The sequence below is a fragment of the Castanea sativa genome, chromosome 3 (genome assembly GCF_040712315.1).
Source record: "Castanea sativa cultivar Marrone di Chiusa Pesio chromosome 3, ASM4071231v1".
In the NCBI taxonomy this organism is placed as follows: domain Eukaryota; kingdom Viridiplantae; phylum Streptophyta; class Magnoliopsida; order Fagales; family Fagaceae; genus Castanea; species Castanea sativa.
The window spans coordinates 49,814,676-49,838,478 of NC_134015.1; the positions used below are offsets into that span (position 1 = coordinate 49,814,676).

At 35.4% G+C, this 23,803-nt stretch overlaps 1 protein-coding gene across 3 annotated transcripts; it reads left to right on the plus strand.

The window, feature by feature from the left end:
* The first annotated feature begins 719 nt into the window (after positions 1-719).
* LOC142626670 (G-type lectin S-receptor-like serine/threonine-protein kinase SD1-13) lies at positions 720-23,072 on the plus strand. 3 transcript variants are annotated; one of them, XM_075800380.1, is made up of 7 exons: positions 720-2,245; positions 21,305-21,373; positions 21,448-21,608; positions 21,691-21,901; positions 22,061-22,298; positions 22,388-22,541; positions 22,631-23,033. In XM_075800380.1, exons 1-7 carry the CDS (start codon positions 961-963, stop codon positions 22,937-22,939), a joined length of 2,427 nt encoding a protein of 808 aa, XP_075656495.1. In that variant the 5' UTR covers positions 720-960; the 3' UTR covers positions 22,940-23,033. The 3 variants fall into 3 exon arrangements, with proteins under 3 accessions (XP_075656495.1, XP_075656494.1, XP_075656496.1); XM_075800379.1 differs by having other exon boundaries at positions 721-2,245; positions 21,266-21,373; positions 22,631-23,072; XM_075800381.1 differs by having other exon boundaries at positions 721-2,245; positions 21,266-21,373; positions 22,202-22,298.
* The last annotated feature ends 731 nt before the right edge of the window (positions 23,073-23,803 follow it).

Below are 23,803 nucleotides of genomic sequence, written 5' to 3' on the forward strand. Positions count from 1 at the left end.
AAAGGAACCATGTCCAGTCCAAGCAAGTGCAGACCCACCCCACTGATAAGCAAGCGTCTGAGTTATTAGAAGAGTACCAACGGTTAGCCAAGCCTCTCTCAGGTACAGCCTGAATTTTCGACGAGGTGCAATATCCTTCTTGCATGATCATCAGGGGTTGGTGTGGCTCAGAGAAGGGCGATATTGGCCTTAGTGGGGCTGTGCAAGCTTTGCATGGTTGGACGTGGACAATCTTTGCATGGTTTTACCAGGCGGGGGTTTAGTGGGAAACTAACGGGCAATTTTTGCTTTAGAAGGGATTGGTGATGTAATGTTTCCCTGCTTTTTCTTTGTGCTGAGTGTCAAGTTAGGCTGTGTAGACCTGAAATGTCTCAGGACTCTACTTACTCTTGTACCTTGTCATTGTTTTAATATAAATTCTAACTTTTCGGTCAAAAAAAAAAGAAAGGGAATTCCGGGATGAGCAAGAACTCCACATGCCTCTTTTATCAGACCATCCACGTGGTTAAAGGCCATTCACTTCTCTAGTTCCTTATCTGATGCACTTCGATGAAGTCAACATAAATCCTATCCGAATAAAAATGTGTGTGCGTGTGTGGGCTGCCTTTGCAAATTGCAGTGCCTTCACTTGCAGTGCGTCTAAAAGATAAGCAAGAATTTCAAGAATTTCACTTCAACACGCCTCTTTTATCAGACCATCCACGTGGTTGAAGACCATTCACTTCTTTAGTTCCTTATCTCTTAATCTGACCCTTCCTTTTCCTTTACACCTTATTAACTTACTTCTGAAACTAACCATGGCATACACTTTACTGATCATGGGATGTAAGACTTTTGAAAGTCTAGAGTAGCGTCTTTCCTAAAAGACTACCAATTACCAAAGTTGCAATGTCTTAGATGAACATGGCCTCCCTGTTCTGCATCCTCACACTTCCACACAAGTTGGTCTGAAAAGTAGTCATGGGATTTCTTAGCAAGAGAAGCTTGTTGTCTGTCTTTTGTTGCTTTTGTTTAAACTTAGGCGTTGCATTAGACACCATTACATCTTCTCAATTCATCAAAGATTCCGATTTCATAATCTCCCGTGGGAGTTCTTTCAGAATGGGATTCTTCAGCCCTGTAAATTCTACCAACCGCTACCTCGGCATATGGTACAATAAGATTTCGGTAGCCACTTATTTCAGTGTTGTTTGGGTAGCTAACAGGGACAAACCCCTTAAGGATTCTTCTGGAGTTCTTACTATATATGAGAATGGAAATCTTGTGGTACTAAATGGACAGGCAGAGATTCTGTGGTCATCAAATGTTTCAAACTCTGTACCAAATTCAAGTGCCACTTTGTTGGATTCCGGAAACCTTGTTTTGCAAGTTGACACAACAGAAGCAATAGTATGGGAGAGTTTTCAGCATCCTTGTGATACACTCTTGCCAAGGATGAAACTTACTACTAATTTAAGGACAAATCAGAAAGTACAACTTACATCATGGAAGAGCCCTTCTGATCCATCCACTGGAAGATTCTCGGCAGGCGTTAATCTACAAAACATTCCCCAAGGTTTCGTTTGGAAAGACGGTCATCCATATTGGCGGCCTGGTCCATGGAATGGTCAGTTCTTTACTGGAGCACAGAGCTGGGTTTTAGATTATCATAGTGGAGTTACTATAGTATATGATAAAGAAGAGACCGTTTATGCAACCTTCGCTAATGTGAACGTGCTAGATTTGTCAAAACATTTCTTGGATTCACAAGGAAATATAACGCAGATAGATTGGGATGATGAGAAGGAGGATTGGGAGGTTGTTGGGTTCGCTCCGGCAAATGAATGCGATGTTTATGGCACCTGTGGTGCATTTGGAAGCTGTTATGCGCCGAGTTCACCAATCTGCAGTTGTTTGAAAGGGTTTGAGCCAAAGATTGTTGAGGAATGGAATAGAGGTAATTGGATGAGTGGATGTGTGAGGAGGACACCATTGCAGCGTGAAAGGGTGAACAATAGAAGTGAAGGAGGAGGAAAAGCAGATGGGTTTTTGAAACTGGAGATGGTCAAAGTGCCAGACTTTGTAGAGGGGTCATATCGAACTAAAGATGATTGTCGAAAGCAGTGCTTGGAGAACTTTTCTTGTGTAGCTTATGCATATGATACTGGCATTGGTTGTATGTCATGGAGTGGAAACCTAATTGACTTGCAAAAATTCTCCACTGGTGGGTTGGATATATATTTTCGTTTGTCTTATTTGGAATTTGGTAAGTTCATTTTTTTTCTCTCCCAGTTTTGTTTACTCTTATGCTTATGATCATCCATTAGACTAGAGAGAAACTTTATTTTTTATTTCTTATGGTGATAAGTGTTGATCTTCACTGTTCCAACTCTTCTTTGACTTAACCACCCCCCTCCCCTCCGCCCCCGCCCCCGCCCCCGCCCCCTTTATTTATAAATATCCTTTTCTGAGTAACACGTTGGTCGGATGTTTAGGTATTATAAATTGAAAAAACATAAAATCCAACAAGTTTCACAGCATTTTTTTGTTAAATAGCATAATTTATGAAAATATTTAGGAGAAACATATTCAGTCAAACTTATTTAGTTTTGTAGTACTTTTTTAAAACTTGAATTTGGAACTTGTAAGTTTGAATTTATTCAATTATTTGTTGGCTTTATTCAGTATAAAATTTGCATGTAATTCAGCAATTAAATACCTTGTATTTAGGTGGGAATTATGTAAGAGTTGTGTGTGGGAGAGTGTGAAGAGTTCAAGTGTGTGTGCATTCAAAAGCATTCTCGCGATTGGATCTTGCGACTGGCTTGCGACTGGTGACTCACTAGAAATATCATACGTGTGAAGCATACAGGAAGCTGAAGGATCATGACAACTGGAGCACTACAGGACAAAAAATTACAGTTTGACCATTTCACAACTGAAACTCGCGACTAGTCCCAGTCGCAAGTCAATCGCCAAAACCCTTTGTTATGCAGAAAAATGCATTTTCACATTCCTTCTGTTGGAAAATTTAGACCCCGATTGATATAATTAACAAGTTTTAAATCCAAATTGTTAATTTAGATTTATTATGAATAAACCTAATTAAAACACACTAACATCAATATCATGTTAATATAATGCACAGCGGAAAAGTAAATAAGACAAGATATGATGACTTAGGAAAACCAATAAAAAAACTAGTTTTACAGTAAAAAATCTGGAGGGAAACCTTCCTGAAAAGTAATCTACTATAGTAAAGAGAAGTTTTAGATCTAGTACAAAACCTTTGTCTCTAGACTTTACAATCTCTGTAGATGAACTTACAGCAGAAACCTTCTACCGCTTCAGAACCTCTGAACTCTTCAATATATGAACACTATCCTTTTGCACGAATCCTAGAACGTGACTAACCAATGATGCACAGATCCCAGTACGTGACTAACTTCACCAATTTGAAGAAGATGTTGGCTGTAAAGTTATTCACTTAGTCAATAATGAAGATTAAGAAATACCTGATTACAAAACCCTAAGGCTCACTTTTTCATATGTTCTCTATATATTCTCTTATGTGACGACCTCTAAAATAAGCCTTATATATGTCTAGGATTATGAGAAAAGAAACCCTACACAAATATTTCAGCATAGGCCGAAAATCAGAACTGGAAATTCTAATTTTGTAAGTCTCAATAGATTCTTGATCTATCGAGATTCTGTTGACCTTCGTTCATTAAATCTCAATAGATATGTTTCTGTCGAAAATCTATTAAGAATCTGTCCAGCTTCTATCCATCTTTGATGAACAGCTTTTCTTTACTTGTTTCTTGGTCCAATCTCCATATTTTTTGAAATACTAAATCCATCATAGATCTACCCAATTACAAGTAAAGTGTATTCTGTTAAAGGATTAGCCAATATACATAACATATGTCTCTAACAAGTTTCACACATGTCCTAACAATCTCTCCCTTTGGCAATTCGTAACAAAACCACAACAAACAAATGAAGTATGAAAGAAGTCATAAATCGCTACACTCATAATCACTTGTTGAATACAATAATATCTCATCCTAACACAAAATCTTGAAAAATTTTGCAAGAAAAGAGTTCATGGCATGATAGATTTTGACAACCTGTATTTTTGAAGCACTTTAAACATAACTCATCTAGACATCTTAATGTGAAATAGAAATAAAATATTACATACATAAAGAAAAATGTGTATAAAGAGAGAAAATAAACAACACATGGAGAAATAGGTTAAGAAGACATATATCACCATACATATATATCAAATATAAGCACAAAATATGTAAAAATGGTCATAAGACTGGTGTACAAGAAGCTAAAAAAAACTCCTAAAATAACAATGAGGTAAACACTCCCCCTAACAAGATGAAACACAATTCCCCCTTACAGAGGCATGTATTTCCCCCCCCCCCCCTAACATGTAAAATCTTAAAAATAAACCACATATTCTCCCAATTTTTATCATGATTGACAAAGGGTACAAGAAACTATGAAGCTTCACCCGAGAAACATAAAGATGATTTAAGATGATCAAGGGGGCACAAGGAATCCATATAAATACATGAATGTAATGAAACAAGATACTATGGATGATAAAATAATAAAAAGATTCAAAACATGTGAAAACCAATATGCAAGAGGATCTTAACATATCGAGAAGCTATCGAGCTGCTTTTGAGCAGAAGCCAACTTCGGTCGATCGAGAAGCTGTCGAGGATGTATCAACCAGACAGAAAGTTTCTCGATGGATCGAAAAGCTATCAAGCAGCTATCGAGACAAAGTCTAGAAATCTCGATGGATCGAGATTGCATTAACTTTTGTCAAGACAAGGAGAAAGAGGGTCTTGATAGAAAGCAATTTGTCAAGAAGCTGGCGAGCTTGATAAAAATAGTTTTTCAAAGAGAGAAAGAAAACACAGATATGAATGCAATCAAGCAAGCAACTCAAACATAGATTCAATTAACATATTAAGCTCTCAAAACATCTCTCAACATAATTGCAAAGCATTCAAGATCCAAAGCGCGCGCGCACACACACACACTAAACAAGTCTAACCAATTTTGTACTCCTTGTGATGACCAAATCTCATTGTACCTGCACATGTATCAAAAGTTGCAAAGGATTTTGTGTGTTGTGTGTGAAAACATCGCAAGATTACATAAGTGTCTCATGTTATGACAATTTGAGATATGAGAAAATTAATTTAACTCACACACAATCATAACTGCTTGATGGGGACTATCACCTTCGAGGTACATCTTATAACTCTCACATCTCCTAGAAACACGCTTGCAACCATGTTTAAAAGCATTTTGATTCTTTTTCCTTTTGATTTTTCTTTGCATATTTTTTTTTCTTTTAAGTATATCATGCATGGGCATATAAGAGAGAGAGAAGAAATACCCAATTATGTTAAGTTTTAAACATCACAATTTTGCTATGCCGAAGCATACAAATGTTATTACATGATTGGCGGGTTTTAGTAGTGAGATGGTTATTTATGCATTTCTCTTAGGATTTTTTAGTCCTTCTCGTTAAAAAGAGTGATATGAGTGTTAAGTACAAGAGATTACTTAATTTTACTCATCATAAATACGAGCTACAAAGCTTACTTGCTTAATTGTGCATAGAGATGCTCATCTAAGTTACAAAAGATATAAAATTTAGAAAACTTTGTTTTAATGGCCATTCAAGGTACACAAGTGCCATTGTACACATTACACACACTGTTTTGTATTTTTCTGATTTTTTTTTTCTTTTTTTTTTTGAAAAACAAAACAAAATAAAAACTAAACAACCATAAAAAGAACAGATAAACAATATGAAATCATGAAAGAAAGATGCAAATGCATGATTTCAAAAACAAATAAGAAATCAAGTAAGAAAATCCTACTTTAGATAGAAAGAATCAAAGTAGAGGACCACAGAAAAGACAATTAAGTCTTAGGCTCCTTTCTCACCCACACAGCATGAATCTTTGGCTGTGAAGATGAAAAGGCACGTGTCCCAGTATATCTATTAAAGGATATAGAAGAATTAGATTTCTCCTGAAATTGAGTTAAAATGCTCAAAAATTTTAATAACTCTCCAAATAAAGGAGTAGTTTTGAGAGAAAACTTATGACCGTTTGGATACTTGCTTTTGATGATACAATTTAAAACAATTAGGACGAACGTGTACAAAAAAACACCACAATGGTGACAAACATGAGCAGTTTTAGGATTACAAGACTTCCTAGAGTGAGGTCTATCAAAGGATTTAGAATTAGACAAATCATTTATGGATTTCATATCTTTATCACCTTTCTTAGATTGGAACACAAAGACAGTTTTTGATCCATGAGCCGGGGAAGAGGAGGGGCCAAAGGAAACATCATATCCTAAGCCAGTCTTATCAGAACTATACTTTTTAGCACTCAACACCTCATCAAACTTTGCTCTAGACATCCTCTCCATTTGTGTTCTAGCTAAGCTCAACCTCGAGATTCTTGACCTTCTCTTCTAATGAGGTGTTCTCCACTATAAGAGTCTCAAATAACCTTGTAGTCTCATCTAGTTTGACTAACAGTTTAACTCTTTTAGTTTTTATCACATTAAGCTCTTTCTTACAAAGATGAGAAGCCTTTTCAAATTTTATAAATTCAGTGCATAACTTATCATAGGCTTCCTAAAGGGTCAACTTCTTGGGTACTTCATCATCAGAAGAATTTTTACTAGCACTCTCCACAATCACCTTATCAATTATGGCTGCAAAAGCCATAAAATGATCACATTCATCCACATACTCATCAAAAGAGTCATTCTTTGTATCACTCTAGGTAGCAACCAATCCTTTATCTTTTAACTTCTTGGTCTTTTCCTTCATAAGATAGTTTGGATACTCTATCCTTATTTGACCAAAACTTTTGCACTCATGGCATTGGATGAGGGGTTTCTCATTCTTACCCTTCCTAAAGGATTTAGATTTCCTAGGAGGTTTATCCTTATCCTTTTTCCTATATCGAAGAAGCTTGATAATCTCATTAGTTATGAAGGTTAGATCCTCATCGTCATCTTCATCTTCAGAGTCATCAGTCTCTTCTCTATACCCTTAAAAGCCAAGTTTTTACTCTTTCCACCTTTTCCCATTAAACCTAATCTCATTTCATAAGTTTGAAGGTTCCCTACAAGCTCAGTCAAAGGAATTTGATCAATGTCATTCACTTCTTCAACGGCAGTGATCTTGGCATGGAATCTTTCAAGTAAGGACCTAAGGATTTTACTAACAATTTTGGATTCTACTATAACGTCTCCAAGGTTAAAGGCAGAATTCACAATGTTCTTGAGTTTAGCATATACTCATCAAAGGTCTCATCTTCCTTCATCCTTATTTCTTCAAAACTACTAGTGAGTCTTTGAAACTTCACAGTCTTTACTGCCTTGGTACCTTCATAGGTGGTCTTAGGTATGGTTCATGTTTCCTTGACAATTTTTGCGGATGATATTTTCTTGAATTTCTCATTGATCACCTCACAAAACAAAGCATTCAAGGCCCTACTGTTGAAATTTGCCGCTTTGATTGTTACTTCATCCCAATCCACTGGCACTTCCTTTGGCTTAATCCAGCCAACTTCAACAGCTTGCCATACTTGTTCACCTAAAGCCTGCAAAAAAAAAATTTCATACGAACTTTTCAGTACGCATAATTAGTGTCATCAAATAAAGAAGGAATCAAAAGAGATTATTCACAATCCATGACAGTGGGGGGCAAGGATCACATTTAGGAAATTAATCCAATCAGAGTGTACCTACTCTAATACCACTTGTTGGGAAATTTAGACCCCGGTTGATATAATTAACAAGTTTTAAACCCAAGTTGTTAATTAGATTTATAATGAATAAACCTTGTTAAAACACACTAACATCTGGGAGGAAACCTTTCCAAAAAGCAATCCACTTTAGTAAAGAGAAGTTTTAGGTCTAGTACAAAATCTTTGTCCTTAGACCCTACAATCCTCATAAATGATTTATAGCAGAAACCTTCTACCACTTCAGAACCTTTAAACTCTTCAATATATGAACGTCACCTTTTTGCACGAATCCTAGTACGTGTCTATCCAATGAAGTACGGATCCTAGTATGTGAAGATCAAGAAGTACTTGGTTACAAAACCCTAAGGCGCAAAAGACGCAGTAACTTCTTACAGAAAGAATAAGGCACTCTGTCACTTTTTCATATGTTCTCTATATATTCTCTTATGTGACGGCCTCTAAAATAAGTCTTATATATGTTTAGAGTTGTGAGAAAAGAAAACCTACACAAATATTTTAGAATGGGCTGAAAATTAGATTTGGAATTTCTGATTTCATAAGTCTCGATAGATTCTCAATTTGTCGAGATTTTGTTGAGCTTCATTCATTAAATCTCAATAGATATGTTACTGTTGAGAATCTGTCTAGTTTCTATCCGACTTTAATGAACAGCTTTTCTTCATTTGTTTTTTGGTCTAATCTTCACGGCTTTAATACTTAGCTTGAACAACATGTTTTCTAAAGTACTAAACCAATCCTAGATCTACCCAATTACAAGTAAAGTGTTTTTTGTCAAATGATTAGCCAATATACATAACATATGTCTTTAACAAGTTTCCCATATGTCCTAACACATTCTCATACCCTACTATAAATACCCTTATACCCACGAAATGTTGAGAGTTTTCAGAGAGAATTTTGAGAGAGAAACCCTAGAGAGAAACAAGATTGACTTATCCACAATCTTACACCTTTGATTCTCAAATTCCTCTACTCTCATCCTCTCCATTGACATATCCTTGAAAGGTTTATTAGCCAAATCCTTATCTCACCATACCTATATTTGTGAGGAGGTTATTTGGTGTTTGGGAACCAGTTCAGAGATGACCAATTTATTTGGTTGATGCAATGAGCTTCTTACGGGATCCGGAAAGCTAAAGATGACACAGCTAGGCTTAACATTGTTAGAGCAAGAAACTTGGAGGGCTTAGGTACATTAGGTAGATTAGGTCTATTACTATTTATGTATCCCAACTTTATTCTTTAGTGGATCATTTCACCACTTGGAGGGCAGTGAATAGGTTTTTCGCCAAGTTCTTCGATTTCCTCTTCAATAACACGTGCCAGTGTTATCTTTGTGTTTGCATCTCTCTAACCCTTACTCTTGCCTTTTAATTGCTGCTGTGTTGTGATTAATTATGGTTTAGAGTTGTTTATTTATTTGGGTATTGCTTGTACTTATCATTCTGCACATCTATTGTTTGAGTATAAGCTTGTGTTGGTTTTTTTCAAATTGGGGGCCTAAACATTCCCTAGTGTTTTTCATACTAAGTGAACTTTAAATTGGTATCAGAACGGGTAACTTTGTTGGATTTCTATATCCTAAGTGTGATCCTAGACCCTTTGTAACTATAGATGAAGCTATGGAAAAGGCTATGTTGAATTGCGGTTCAAATGTTTGTGATAATGACTCTATGAGTTTCTTTCAAGATTGTTCTAACAATGAACTCCTAGAGTTATTAAAAACAAAGAAACATGCTAGAATGTTTTTTCATATGCTAAAGTATCTTGATCACAAAAACCATGTCTTACACAATAGTCTATGTGAGTCAAATTCATTGATTGAGAAGTATAAAAGAAGAAATAGAATATTTTGTGACATGGTTGATCATCTTAAAAAGAGAATTCAATCTAATAAAAGAATAGAGAGTGAAGATGATTTTCTTTTTAAAGGTCAAGAGTGCTTATCCCATGCTTACTTCGTTTGTGCACACCTCTTTGAAAGTGTTCAACTCTTGTTTATGGTATCTTGATAGTGGATGTTCTCGCCATATGACACGAGATAAATCACTGCTTAAGTCTCTCAAAGAGAAGGTTGGTGACTTTGTGACATTTGGGGATGGAAGTCATGCTCAAGTTCTTGGCAAATGGACTATGGAGATACCGGGGCTTCCTATTTTGAAAGATGTTCTATATGTCAAAGGGCTTAAGGTGAATCTCTCGAATATGTGATGAGGACTTTCTTTTTCAATTCTCAAAGAAAGGGTGTGTGATCATCAATGAAGTAGGGATTCAAGTTTTGGAGGGATATAGGACTACTGACAATTGCTATGGAGTAGTTCCTACACCAAATATCTCTTGTAGGAGTGCCCGAGTCGACGTGTTGGAACTTTGGCATCAAAGATTTGGCCATGCAAACTTCAAACGAGTGGCGAAAGTGTCCAAACTTGAAGCTGTTGTGTGGCTCCCAAAATTTGGAAAGGTGGAGAAGACCATTTGTGGTGCTTGTCAAATAGGGAAACAAACAAAGTCGAATCATCAAAAGGTGAATGTGATCTCGACACCACGTTGTCTAGAGCTTCTCCATGTCGATTTAATGGGGCCCATAAGAACTGAAAGTCTAGGAGGAAAACAGTATATTATGGTCATTGTCAATGATTTCTCAAGATACACTTGGGTGGAATTTCTTAGAGAAAAATCAGAAGCATGTGAGAAGATGGAGAATCTTTGCAAGAGGCTTCAAAACGAGAAGGGATGTACCAATTGTCAAGATAAGAAGTGATCGTGGCAAAGAGTTTGAGAATGCTAAATTTTGAGTATTTTTGCAAAAAGAATGGGATCAAGAAATAATTTTTAGCTTCTAAAACTCCTCAACAAAATGGGGTGGTGGAAAAAAGTACCAGGTGATTCAAGAAATGGCAAGAGTTATGTTGCTCAACAAAAAAATCCCTCAAAAATTTTGGGGAGAAGCCATGAAGACCTCGTGTCACATTGGCAATAGAATATTTTTCCAAGCGAGAACAAAAAAGACCGCATATGAAATTTGGAATGGGAAAAAGCCAAAGGTGAAATACTTCCTTGTTTTTGGGAGTAAATGTTACATTCTAAATGATCGGGAGAATCTTGAAAAATTTGATGCAATAAGTGATGAAGATGTCTTTCTTGGATACTCAACTAGTAGCCGAGCATATAGAGTCTTCAACAAGAGAACAAAGATGGTGATGGAGTCCATCAATGTGGTGATTGATGATGCCATAACAAAAGTAGCTATTGATGATAGTGGAGAAGGACCAAGCTCCAAAGAAACCACCATTGAAGTTGAACCCTAAGATGTTGAAATGGAAGAACGTTCACCGGAAAAAGATTCTAATCCCATGAATTCTAGAATGGCGATAAGATCAATGTCTAGATCATCAAGTCCTCTCACTCCTCCGGAAGTTCATCTTCCTATCTCCCGAAATGATGAAGTGTCCACCTCAAAGAAGCCATCTTCAAGAGTGGTTAAAAATCATCCGAAAAGTAACATTATTGTGTCTCTTGATGAATGTCTTCGTCTTAGGAAGGGAAGCACACTTTTTACAAACCATGTAACTTATAATTGCTACCTTGCTCAATTTGAGCCAAAAAGGGTAGAGGAAGCCCTTCAAGATGAGAATTAGGTGGATTCAATGCATGAAGAGTTGAATCAATTCGTGAGGAATGATGTATAGGAACTTGTTCCAAGACCCAATGACGCACATGTTATCGGCACCAAATGGATCTTCAAAAATAAGACCGATGAGGACAGTTAGATAATAAGAAATAAGTCTTAGCTGGTGGCTCAAGGTTACACTCAAGTAGAAGGAGTAGTGAGTAGACTTTGATGAATCCTTTGCTCCCATAGCCAGACTTGAGTCTATTTGTATTCTTTTGTCGATCGCATGTACAATGGATTTCAAACTCTACCAAATGGATGTGAAATGTGCCTTTCTCAATGGGTACCTTAATCAAGAAGTCTTTGTTGAACAATCCAAAGGCTTCCAAGATCCTCACTTCCCGGATCATGTTTTGAGATTGAAAAAGGCATTCTATGGCTGAAACAAGCACCTAGAGCATGGTACGATCAGCTCATGAATTACCTTTTGGATAGAGATTTAAGAAAGGATAAGCCGACCGAACCTTATTTGTAAAGAAGGATGAGAACAACCTTTTTGTAGCTCAAGTGTATGTTGATGACATAGGGTTTGGAGCCACCATAGACACCATTGCTATAGAGTATTCTGAAGAAATGAAGAAAGAATTTGAAATGAGTATGGTGGGGGAACTTACATATTTCTTGGGTCTTTAAGGGAAACAAAGGAAGGATGATATATTCATCTCTCAAGAAAAATATGCTCGAAATCTTGTCAAAAAATTTGGACTAGACTTCAAAAAGCATGCCTCCACTCCCATGAGCTCATCCACTAAGCTTAGTATTGATTCTTCCGAGGTAGAAGTGAATCCAACTTTATATAGGAGCATCATTGGAAGTCTTCTATATCTCACAGCAAGCAGGCCAGACATTGCATTTAGTGTGGGAGTTTGTGCTCGTTATCAAGCAACCCTGAAGGAATCTCACTTGACAGTTGTGAAGAGAATCATACATTATATTAATGGCACTCTTGAGTATGGTCTATGGTACTCAAAAGACTCCAATGATTGTCTAGCCGGTTATTCGGATGCGGATTGGGCGGGAAGTGTTGATGACCGAAAGAGCACTTCAGGCGGATGTTTCTATCATGGAAACAATCTTATATCATGGATAAGCAAGAAATAGAACTCGGTGTTTCTATCTACAGCTGAAGCCGAGTATATAGCTGCTGGAAGTTGTTGTACTCAACTTCTTTGGATGAAGAAACTTCTTTGTGACTATAAAATCGTTTGTCTTGAACTCATCCACACGGACAACCAAAAGGCTGACATCTTCACCAAACCTCTTGATGGTCTAAGGTTCGAATCGCTCCGTAAGAACATTAGTGGCAGTATCATTCCTTGAATCTCATGTGTGTTGTGTGTTTTACATATCTATCTTGATTTGGTCTCATTTGAGTAAAGCACACGCTACTTTGATGGTAACACTACTTTGATGGTAATATGTTCTCATGTTTTTACTATTTTCGCTAATTTTAAAGTTTTGAATGTTTGTTTCTTTTTGATCAATCTTTACTTACTTTGTGTCAAAAATTCAAAAACACATAAAGACTAGAAAATCCAAAAAAGTTTAATCGGCATTATTGTGTTTAGTCACACGCATGTTTAGCCTTATAGCTCTATACAAATGGCTTTGTGCATTTACGAACTTAGCTTGTTCTTTATGCACTCATATCATTATGGGAAAAATCTTGACATCTATGTGATTGTTGTAAATAGATCGTCAACCTTGTCATAAATGATAAGCCAATAGTTTTGTTGATCTTGAAACATGCATAGACTTGTATCTATATATCTTTCCACTCATTTATGTTTTTGCTCTATAGCTCAACAAATGTCAAATCTCGAAAAGAGATAATGAGTCGCAAAAACCATCGCACATACTAGTATTTGACTAGAAAAAAAGGAAAGCGACTTATATTAAAATGTAAGGTGCTCAAAAAGCCAAAGACTTGTTCATCATTTTGAAATATCAAAAATTTTAGACATCGATCTCAAAATGAGATGTATTGAACTGTAAGAAGCCAAATGAAAAGCTTCATAGTAATCTAATCAAGTTTATGTGGGAGGTCATATATGTTAATTTCTATAATTGAGATCGATTGCTTTACTTAGTGCTAATTGTGTATGTCTTGGTTGAATTGATCATTGAAGCTTCATGTTAGATTAAGGACTATCTCACATTTGGCACCAACCCACATCACACATGCCTATGATCAATGAATATTTTATTCATTTGTGTGATTGTACTTGATTAATATGTTGTACTTATTCAATCATATGTTGATCAAACACAAAAATATTTTTGAGTATTTTAGTTGTTTTTGGAAAGTATTTTTGTTTTGAAGATTTTCAAAAAATCCAAAAAATTTTACAACTCTATTTTGGCGACTCACTCGCGGATCATGCCAGTCGCGAGGCCCCAGTCACGAGCTTACTCAGAAACTTTTGCAACTCTCTAGCGAGTGAGTCCCCCAATCGTGAAAAACACTCAGAAAATTTTTCAAAATTTGTGGATTTTGGTCTATTTCGCGACTCATTTACGCGACTATGTCGTGAGTGTAAGCTCTAGTCACGAAAAGGACTTAGACAAAATTTTCAAAATTTTGTTCAAGGAATTTTGGCGACTCGTTTTCGTGACTTGCTCGCGGGTCATTTGAGTCACAAAAATCGCGTATTTTGCACAAATATGGTTAAATTTCAGACAATTTTCAAAAACTTTTCAGCTTCCCTCACATCACATGCATAGCCCTTTGTCTTCTCCGCCTCTCCCTTTCCCAAAACTGCCATTTTTTCTCACAAAATCTCAATTTTCCTCTTCAATCCTTCATCAATCTTCAAGAAAATGTATGAGTTTTTTCTTATTTTCACTGTATTTCAAGTTTTTAGCCCTAGTTTTCTTAGATTTTGTGTATATGTTAAGATGGTGAGATATGGTTGTTGAATATGGTTTTTGTTGATGTTTTGTTGAGTATGATATATGGGTTTTGTTCCTTTTGTTAGTATAATGTTTTTTATACATGTTTTCATGTGTGTTCTTCATTTTTATGCATTGTAATATGGTTTGTGTTGTGTTGTGCATACCATGTTCATGATAAAATGTCTTTTAGATTTTTTTTGTGTATTTTTGGTCTCCATTGAGTACAAAAATTGTGGGGATAATCATGTTTCTTTGATTTTGAAACATCGAATGATTATGTGTTTTCACACTTTGCCCTAATTTGCACACTTTTGCATATGATACGCGCACGCACACACACTTTGACATGTTGAGTGGATAATGCCAATGAATCTATCATTATGTGATGTTCAGCATCTTCACATATCCTCTTTTTTTTTTAATTACTCTTTAAATTCCAATTTTTAGGGTTTTAATTCAAAGTTTATGTTTTGGTACTAACTTGTTGCTAATCAAATGTGTAGCCATTTGTTTTTTTCATCTTGCTCTTTGTATTACATGATCTTTGCTTGAAGATGTCTCCCTTCAAGAAATTAGCTATTAAGGGAGGTAACAGTAAGGGAAAAGAACCGGTCATTGATCTCAGTAGCTTCTCCCCTAAGTCGAAGAAGTCTCGATCTTCGACTGGAGTCTATGACGTCACTCGTTTAAGATCATATGCCGCTTATCAAGCATATCTGAATCACTTCAAGGATGCCCCCATGCTACTTGAAAGGGTTGTTGAGAAAAGATCTCTTCTTGATACGAACATTTCAAGATGGTTCGTGATAGGCCAAGAATGTATTGACCCTTTGTGATAAATTAACCAATTAATTAGCCAAGTGAATTAATTAGGTTAATTGACATGCAATATGCGTAGTAGCACAAACAAATCACCAACTAAAATAAAAAATGAAAAATAAAGTTGACACGATGATTTGTTTACGAATGGGGAAAACCTCCAAGGCAAAAGCCCCACGGGGTGATTTTAAGGTCACCACTCCCAAAAATCCATTATTATCACAACAAACAGTTACAAGTAAAGGAATCCTAGTACCTTATACCAACCTACAGTTGAACTCTTACCCCAATACACAATTGGATTTGTTCTGTAGTGACAATCTCTCCTTTTAATGCACGGCTCCCAGCACGTGACTAATCAATTGATGCGCGGATCCCAGTACGCGGCTTACTCACCAACTTGAGAAAGATGTTGGCTACAAAGTTCTTTAGTTTTTCAACACGATAAAGATCACAAAGCGTCTTGGTCACAAAACTCAACAACGTACAAACGCAACAGTTTTTTCAAGAGAAATATGAACTAAAGCAAATTCTGTCACTGGTCACAACTTGCATGAACAAAACTTTGCCTCACATTTGCGCAACCTTTGATGGCCCTTAAAATAATCCTTATATATGTTTAGGGTTGTGAGAAAAGAAAGTCCAAACATGTATACACGGATTGGCATGAAATCAGATCTGAAAAAGTGATTTTCTTAAATCTCGATAGATAGGGTATCTATCAAGTATCGGGCAAAAGCTGCCTTTTAAGCCTCGATAGATACTATCTGTCGAACTAGCTGTCGAGTTTTAAAATTCAGCACTTCTTCACTTGTTTCTTAGACAGATTTGTATGGCTTTAACACTTGAAATTGAAACCTTATTCCTTGAAGTAGTAAACACATCTTAGATCTACCCAGTTATAAGTAAAGTGCGTTTTGTCAAAGGATTAGTCAATTCTATATTGACATATGTTCCTAACATGATTTACATATGTCCTAACAGTTCACCTCTAAAGATAGGAACTACCTTTTGTCCAATCTTAATGATGCTTATGAAGAGCTGGTGAAGGAATTTAATGCAAATGCCATCTTCGATGGGGATGAGCTGAGATGTTGGGTAAGGGGAAAGGACTTCATGGCCACACCTTCCTATCTTGCTATCATTCTGAACATCAACCAACCCGTGTTTGTCACACCACCGGTGTATGATGATTAGGATCCGGAACTTGACATGCTTTGAGATGCTCTTAGAGAAAACTTGGAGATCTCTCCCAACGAGAAATGAACTAGTGTGTCATCACTATCTCCTGAATTGAGGTTGCTCACTACTATAATGTTTCATAATCTCTATCCCCTCTCAAGCACCGGGTGCATGAATCTTGGACGAACTTTATTTCCTCGTGACTTGATCACTGATGAAGAAATTGATATATGTTCACATATCTTCCACATTTTGTGCAAGACTGCTGAGAGGACGGCCTCAAGGAACTGCCTTCCTTTTTGTTACCTCATTTCAAAGATTTCGAAACTCAAAGGAGTATACACATTGGACAATGAATACCCTCATCCTATGCAAAGTCCAATCAACATTCACACTCTCAATGCTATCATTAGCCACAACCGAAAGAATGTCAAGCAAGAAAGTCTTGCTCCTCAAGGTGGTACAAGCTCTAGCTCACACTCCAATGATGAGAAGTTGGACCATATATTGGCATCTATGCAAGAACTCAACACCAAAGTGTTTGGTCTCACATCTATCACGCACTCTTAGGACACCCGGTTTAATACAAAGTTCACCTCTCTCCAAACTCAATTGGATCAAATCCAAAGGAAGCTAGATGAAGAAGATAACTAGCTATTCCATGACAAAAAGGAGGAGATGGTTCACGTAAGGGGGAGAGAACATTGATAGGGGGAGAAAGAGCTAGATCAAAGGGGGAGAAATAAAATGAAGAGAGCAATAGAAGCAACCTACATTAAGCCTTTACATTTTCTAGTCTATTTACTTTTTAATGCTATTTCTAGTTTATGTTCATATTTCATAGATTATGTTGTGTTCTTGACAATGCTTTATTTTGTACCTTTGCCTATGTAGCTTAGTACTTTTAGTTAATGTTATGCATTTTCTTTAGTACTCCACTCTTATGCCCTTGTTGGATTTTGTATCCTTGATGCAACTACTTTAATAGTATTGCATCGGTTGAGTGTTGGACATGCAAATGATACTTTGTATTGAGTTTATTAGCTTGAATGTTCAGATGTTCATTCATTGTGTGAATATTCATTGTGGTCACTATTTATAGTGATTGTTCTTGTATGATCAAGCTATGCTTTATTGTTACATTCATACTTGCTTGATCGCATTGTGCTTGCTCCATATGTATTCCAAGATTTCTGCTTACAATGAACTTTTGTGATATTGTTTTTAGGAAAACTTGTCTGTATGGTTCAAAAGATTCTTAGAATCTAGAGTTAGGTGTGAGTGAGTTTTGGCAACTGTTTCCAACTCACATTTTAAGTCTAAAGTCTGTTTTAGGGTTTTGTCACGGAATAGTCAAAGGGGGAGATATTAAGATTGAATTTATTCAACCATTTGTTGGCTTTATTTCGTGCCAAATTTGCTTGTAATTCAGCAATTAGATACCTTGCATTTAAGTGGATATCATGTAAGGGTTGTGTATGAGATAGTGTGAAGAATTCAAGTGTATGTGCATTCAGAAGCATTCTCGCAAGTGGCTCGTGACTAGTGACTCACTAGAAATACCACACATATGAAATATGCAAGAAGCTGAAAGGTCATGACAGTTGGAGCACTACAGGACAAAAAGTATAGTTTGGCCAGACAGTTATTTCGTGACTAGTCCCAGTCGCGAGTCAGTCGCTAGAACCCCCTGTTATGCAGAAAAATGACTTTTTACATTCTTTCTCATATCCTACTATAAATACTTTTATACCCACAAAATGTTGAGAGTTTCTAGAGAGAATTTTGAGAGAAAAACCCTAGAGAAAAACAATATTGACTCATCCACAATCTTACACCTTTGATTCTTAAATTCCTCTACTTTCACCCTCTCTGTTGACATATCTTTGAGAGGTTCATTAGCCAAATCCTTATCTAACCATACCCATATCTATGAGGAGGTTATTTGGTGTTTGGGAAGCAGTTCAGAGATGACCAATTTATTTGGTTGATGCAATGGGCTTATTGCAAGATCCGGAAAGTTAAAGAAGACACAGTTAGACTTAACCTTGTTGAAGCAAGAAGCTTGGAAGGCTTAGGTGCATTGAGTAGATTAGGCTTGGAGGATCTATTACTATTCGTGTATCCCAACTTTATTCTTTAGTGGATCATTTCACCGCTTGGAAGGCAGTGGAGAGGTTTTTCGCCGAGTTCTTCGATTTCTCCTTCGATAACACATGTCAATGTTATCTTTGTGTTTGCATCTCTCTAACCCTTACTCTTGTCTTTTAATTGCTACTGTGTTGTGATTAATTATGATTTAGAGTTGTTTATTTATTTGGGTATTGCTTATACTTTTCATTCCGCACATCTATTGTTTGAGTATAAACTTGTGTTAGCTTTTTTGAAATTGAGGGTCTAAACATTCACTAGTGCTTTGCACACTAAGTGAGCTTTCAGAACTCAAGTTTGACAAACTTGAGTTCCAAGCAAAGATGAACCTAGGTAGAGGCCTAAGGGGGGCCATGGCCCTTCTGGGTCTAATTTTTTTTAAAATTTTATAGTTATTATATATTTTATTTTTGTAGTTGGACCCCCTTTCTAAAACCTTAGGCCCTCTTTCTCCGCAATAAGTCTAACAAGCCTCACCCAAATAGCAATTATTCAACCCAAAAATTTAAAAATAAAAATAAAAATAACAATAAAAACATTCTCAATGGTGATTGTATTTTAGCCAAAAAAAAAACTATTTTACCATTAAAGAACCAAAAAATCATTTGTTATTGAAGAAGTTAAATCTAAATTTTTTGCAACTATAGTAAATTGGTATAAATACTAGTTGACTGTAGCAAGTTATTAAAAATAAAATACAATATTTTATTAAATTATATCTCTTCCTTCAATTAAAAAAAAAATCTCAAATTCTCTCACTTACTTTATTATTTCAAGGAGTTGTTTATATTATTTTAAATGAAGTGATAAAAAAACAAAATATTTGATATTGGGTGTATTATAAAGTGAGATGGTAAAATAGAAAAAGTAGCTTTTTGAGGTGCTATAAGTTAAAAATTTTAGCATCACCACTGTGAATGCTCTAACTTCAAAAAAAAAATTCCTAGCCAGCCTAGTATTAAAAAAAAGACATTATTATTATTATTATTATTATTATTATTATTATTATTATATGTTTTTTTCTTTGTTGGTAAATGATTGCATCTTAATATATTTAGAAATAATGATTTTTTTGATACTTATTTGGAGTTTTTTTTTTTCTTTTCTTTATACTCTGGCCTCCGCTAGCTTAAAATCTTGGGTCTGTCCCCGGTTCCAAGTTGTTGGAGGCCTAGTATCAGAGCTAGGTCACGAGTTTCACTCCCTGCAGCATATGTGTAGGTGTTAGGGGTGGGACTGTTGGCAGAGGCCTAGTGGGCCAATTCCAACATCCTACTAGAAGCAGAGGCCAAGTTGGGCCAAATCTCAGTCAACCTGTTAGCGCTAGGCTGCCACCCTTTAAAGTAATAAATTTGCTCCCTTCCCGTCGGCTATGGCTTTTAGTGTAGTGGGTAAGCACTTCGTTCTAACACAAGTGAAACTGGAGTTTACCAAACTTGAATTCCAAGCATTATATGTTACTTAAGCTTGAAACTTGAGTTTGGTAAAATTAAATTTCACTTGGAACTTGAGTTTGACAAAATTGAGTTCCAAAAAAGTGTTACATAAATAAACAAATTTGGCTGGATGTGTTTCTACTATATTTTTCTAAAATTATGCTATTTGGAAAAATTAGCCCAAGTTTCACACATTAGATTAAACTAGTTGCAACTTCACGCATCAATTGCTTCAAGTATTGTGTTTTTTTTTTTAAAGACTTTTACAAGTTTTTTTTTTTATCTTTTTATCTTTATAAATATATCATTATATTATTTTTTGGTGTGTTTGATTAATATTTTCTTAAGGTGTTTCACATTCTTCTAACTTCTATTATAGTGCGTTATATTAGCCTAATATACAACTAAAATTTGTACTTTTTAAATTTATTATTCAAATTTGTCATCTCTTAAAGAATATGAAGATTATCACGATGATTAAAACCCATCACAAAATTGCAATGTTATCTTAACCAATATTAAAATGAAACCAAAGGAATAAAAAATAGACTTTATCATAATTTTTTACCCAAACAATTGGTAGACACATTCAAATTCATAGCTATGTAGATTGTATTTTGATATAAATTCAAATTCCTATTTCCAAAAAAAAAAAAAACTAAGTATTAACTCCAATCAAAATCCAACCAAAGCTATAAGAGGGAGAAAGAAGACTCATGGATGGAAAAATAAAATAAAATAAAATAAAAATAAAACCCATCAACCTAAATTAGAGCAACAAGAAAGAACAAAAATCCACCGAGAGAGAGAGTACTCACATTTTTTGTGTGAGAAAAATATAAATTCAATGGGAAAAATGATATCAAATTTATACAAAATAAGATGGAGCGAAGAAAATTCAAAATATAAGAAAAAAGAAATGATGAAAGAAGTGTAATGGTAAAGTAAAGAGTAGTAAGGAGATAAAGAAGCAAAATGGGAGAGGAAAAGTTGGAAGAAGCGTAATAATAGTTGTGGACTAACAAGGAGAAGAAAAGTTTTAGCTTTTGTTTTGTTTTTTAAATAATAGGGAGAAGAAAAGTTTAAAAAGAGAAAGAAGATGTTGAAAATAAGTGGATGATATGGCACAATGATAGTGTAGCAAAATTTATTGCATACATTAACATTTTTATATTTTTTTATATGATGTGACTTAACAGAAGCTTAGCATTAGCTTTAACTCTTAGATATTATATAGATTTATTTTCAAAAATTTGATAGAATTAGTTGAAACTTGTTTTGATACACAGAAAACGAGAGAAATTTGAAAGTAATCATCATGATTACAGTGATTATTGGAGCAATGGCCATTCCCAGCACCGCATACTTCTTATGGAGATGGACAACCAAAAAAAGAGGTAATATGCCCTATCATTAGCAACGGGAACTAGAAATTGCTAGATGCATAACTTACTATTAAAATTTGCCACAGCAAGGAAAAATAAAAGCAGGGAGAGTTTACCATCCAAAAACCTGAACAATGTTAAACTCCACGAGCTACCAACTTTTAGTTTGGAAGAATTGGCAACTGCAACAAACAACTTTCATGTAGCTAAAATGCTTGGCCGAGGTGGCTTTGGTACAGTCTATAAGGTAATGGTTGCTCTAGTAGCCTTCATTAGTTTTTCTTTAAATCCAATAGATAAGTACTTATATTCGTTGTTTCTTTTGCCAGGGAAAGTTGCATGATGGACAGGAAATAGCAGTGAAAAGACTGTCAAGATCCTCTAGACAAGGGCTTGAAGAATTTATGAATGAGGTGTTTGTGATCTCTAAGCTGCAACATCGAAATCTTGTAAGACTTCTTGGCTGCTGCATTGAGGGAGAAGAGAATATGTTGATCTATGAGTACATGTCAAACAAAAGTTTGGATGCAATTCTTTTTGGTTAGTACATTTAAATTCCCTTCCTTTTAGGCTCATCAATAGAATAACTCTAAAATCTAGAAATCTGGTTTCTATATACTCAATGTGTTGAACCCATGACCTCTATATACAAATTTACTCTTATCTCTTTGTTATTTCTTTTGGTCACTATTCATTTAGATCCACTCAACCAAAAACACCTTGATTGGAAAAAACGCTTCAACATTATTGAAGGAATTAGTAGAGGCCTGCTCTACCTTCATAGGGATTCTAGACTGAAGATTATTCATAGGGATCTAAAGGCGAGTAATATCTTGTTAGATGAAGAGCTAAATCCAAAAATATCAGACTTTGGAATTGCCAGAATTTTTAGAGGCAGTGAAAATCAAGCCAATACTAAAAGGGTCATCGGGACATAGTAAGAGCTTTGTTGAAATTAAATTTTTAAATAATAACACCACTATTTGTTCTCAAATGATGATGATGTGTTTCATTTTTCAAATGCAGCGGATATATGTCTCCTGAATATGCAATGCAAGGCATTTTCTCAGAGAAATTAGACGTTTTTAGTTTTGGTGTGTTATTACTTGAGATTGTTAGTGGGAGAAAAACCACTTGCTTTTATGATGATCAACAGTACTACTTGAGCCTTGTAGGATTTGTAAGTCTATCTGGCTCATTATCCTTTTTCTTTAAAGCTTAGCTAATCAATATGTTAAATTTTTGTCTTTCACACTTGTCATCTTTCAGGCATGGAAATTGTGGAACGATGACAACATAATGGCTTTGGTAGACCCAACAATATGGGATCCTTGCTTTCAAATGGAGATGTTGAGATGCATACATGTGGGACTGCTATGTGTGCAAGAATTAGCAAGAGACAGGCCAACAGTGTCGACTATAATTTCAATGCTTAATAGTGAGATTCTGGATCTGCCCACTCCAAAGCAACTTGCATTCACCGAAAGGCAGATTGCTTCAAATGATGAGCCTGCTCAACTGGGCCAGATAAAGTCCTCTAGTTGTAATATCACTATTACAACGGTTTATGCTAGATAGGAAGAAAGTGCTTGAGATAGCATTCCCTTTGTTTAGCATCTTTAAGCATGCAAACAGTACTCTCCTTTCAAAGTTCAGATATAACAAAGTTTGAATTCTACATATAACAATTCTATAGAATTTCAGAATTTCTTATAAGTGTTCAAATATTCTGCACAAAATTGAATATGATTTTAAAAATGGACAACAAAGACACAACAATGAAAGAGCACCGTTAAAAGGTCATAATTGAAGAGTTAAAACTTTCAAAAAATGTCATAATTGAAGAGTCGCAACTTTCAATACACTGTTAAAATTGTTACTAGCTTTAGAATCTTCACTTAAGGCACTTTTTTCTGCATAATTTAGCAAACTTTTGAAGCCTCAAACTGAGACACTTGACAAGAAAGAAATCCAATGTCAATACCAAAGAGGATGACTTACCTGGGCCCTGGTGTGACAGAAAGGACAGAGATGGATGCATTCGGACTTTTGGAGACTGAGACAGAAGCTGATCGTGGATTACTTGCATGTCTGGTTTACAAACTAAACGTGGTGTTGAAGAGAAAGCCTTGATGGTATTGCTGATTGAAGCACCCGAAGATGAAAGTGGCACACTTACTAAAGTTAGGTTAGTTTTTTTTTTATTAATTAACGTTTTTTTTTATAATTTAATTAGTAAATAATATATTAAATATTAAATTAAGGGCAAAATGATGTCAATTTTGGGGGATATCAAATGATAATGAAACTGTGGAGATAAAAGAATGCAAATTTTTAGATAATTAAAATGAAATATAGTGAAACTTAAAGGATGAATTTTGAAATTTGAGCTTTTTTTTGTTGTTAAAATATTATTTTGGCTTCTAAACTTTACCCAAAAAA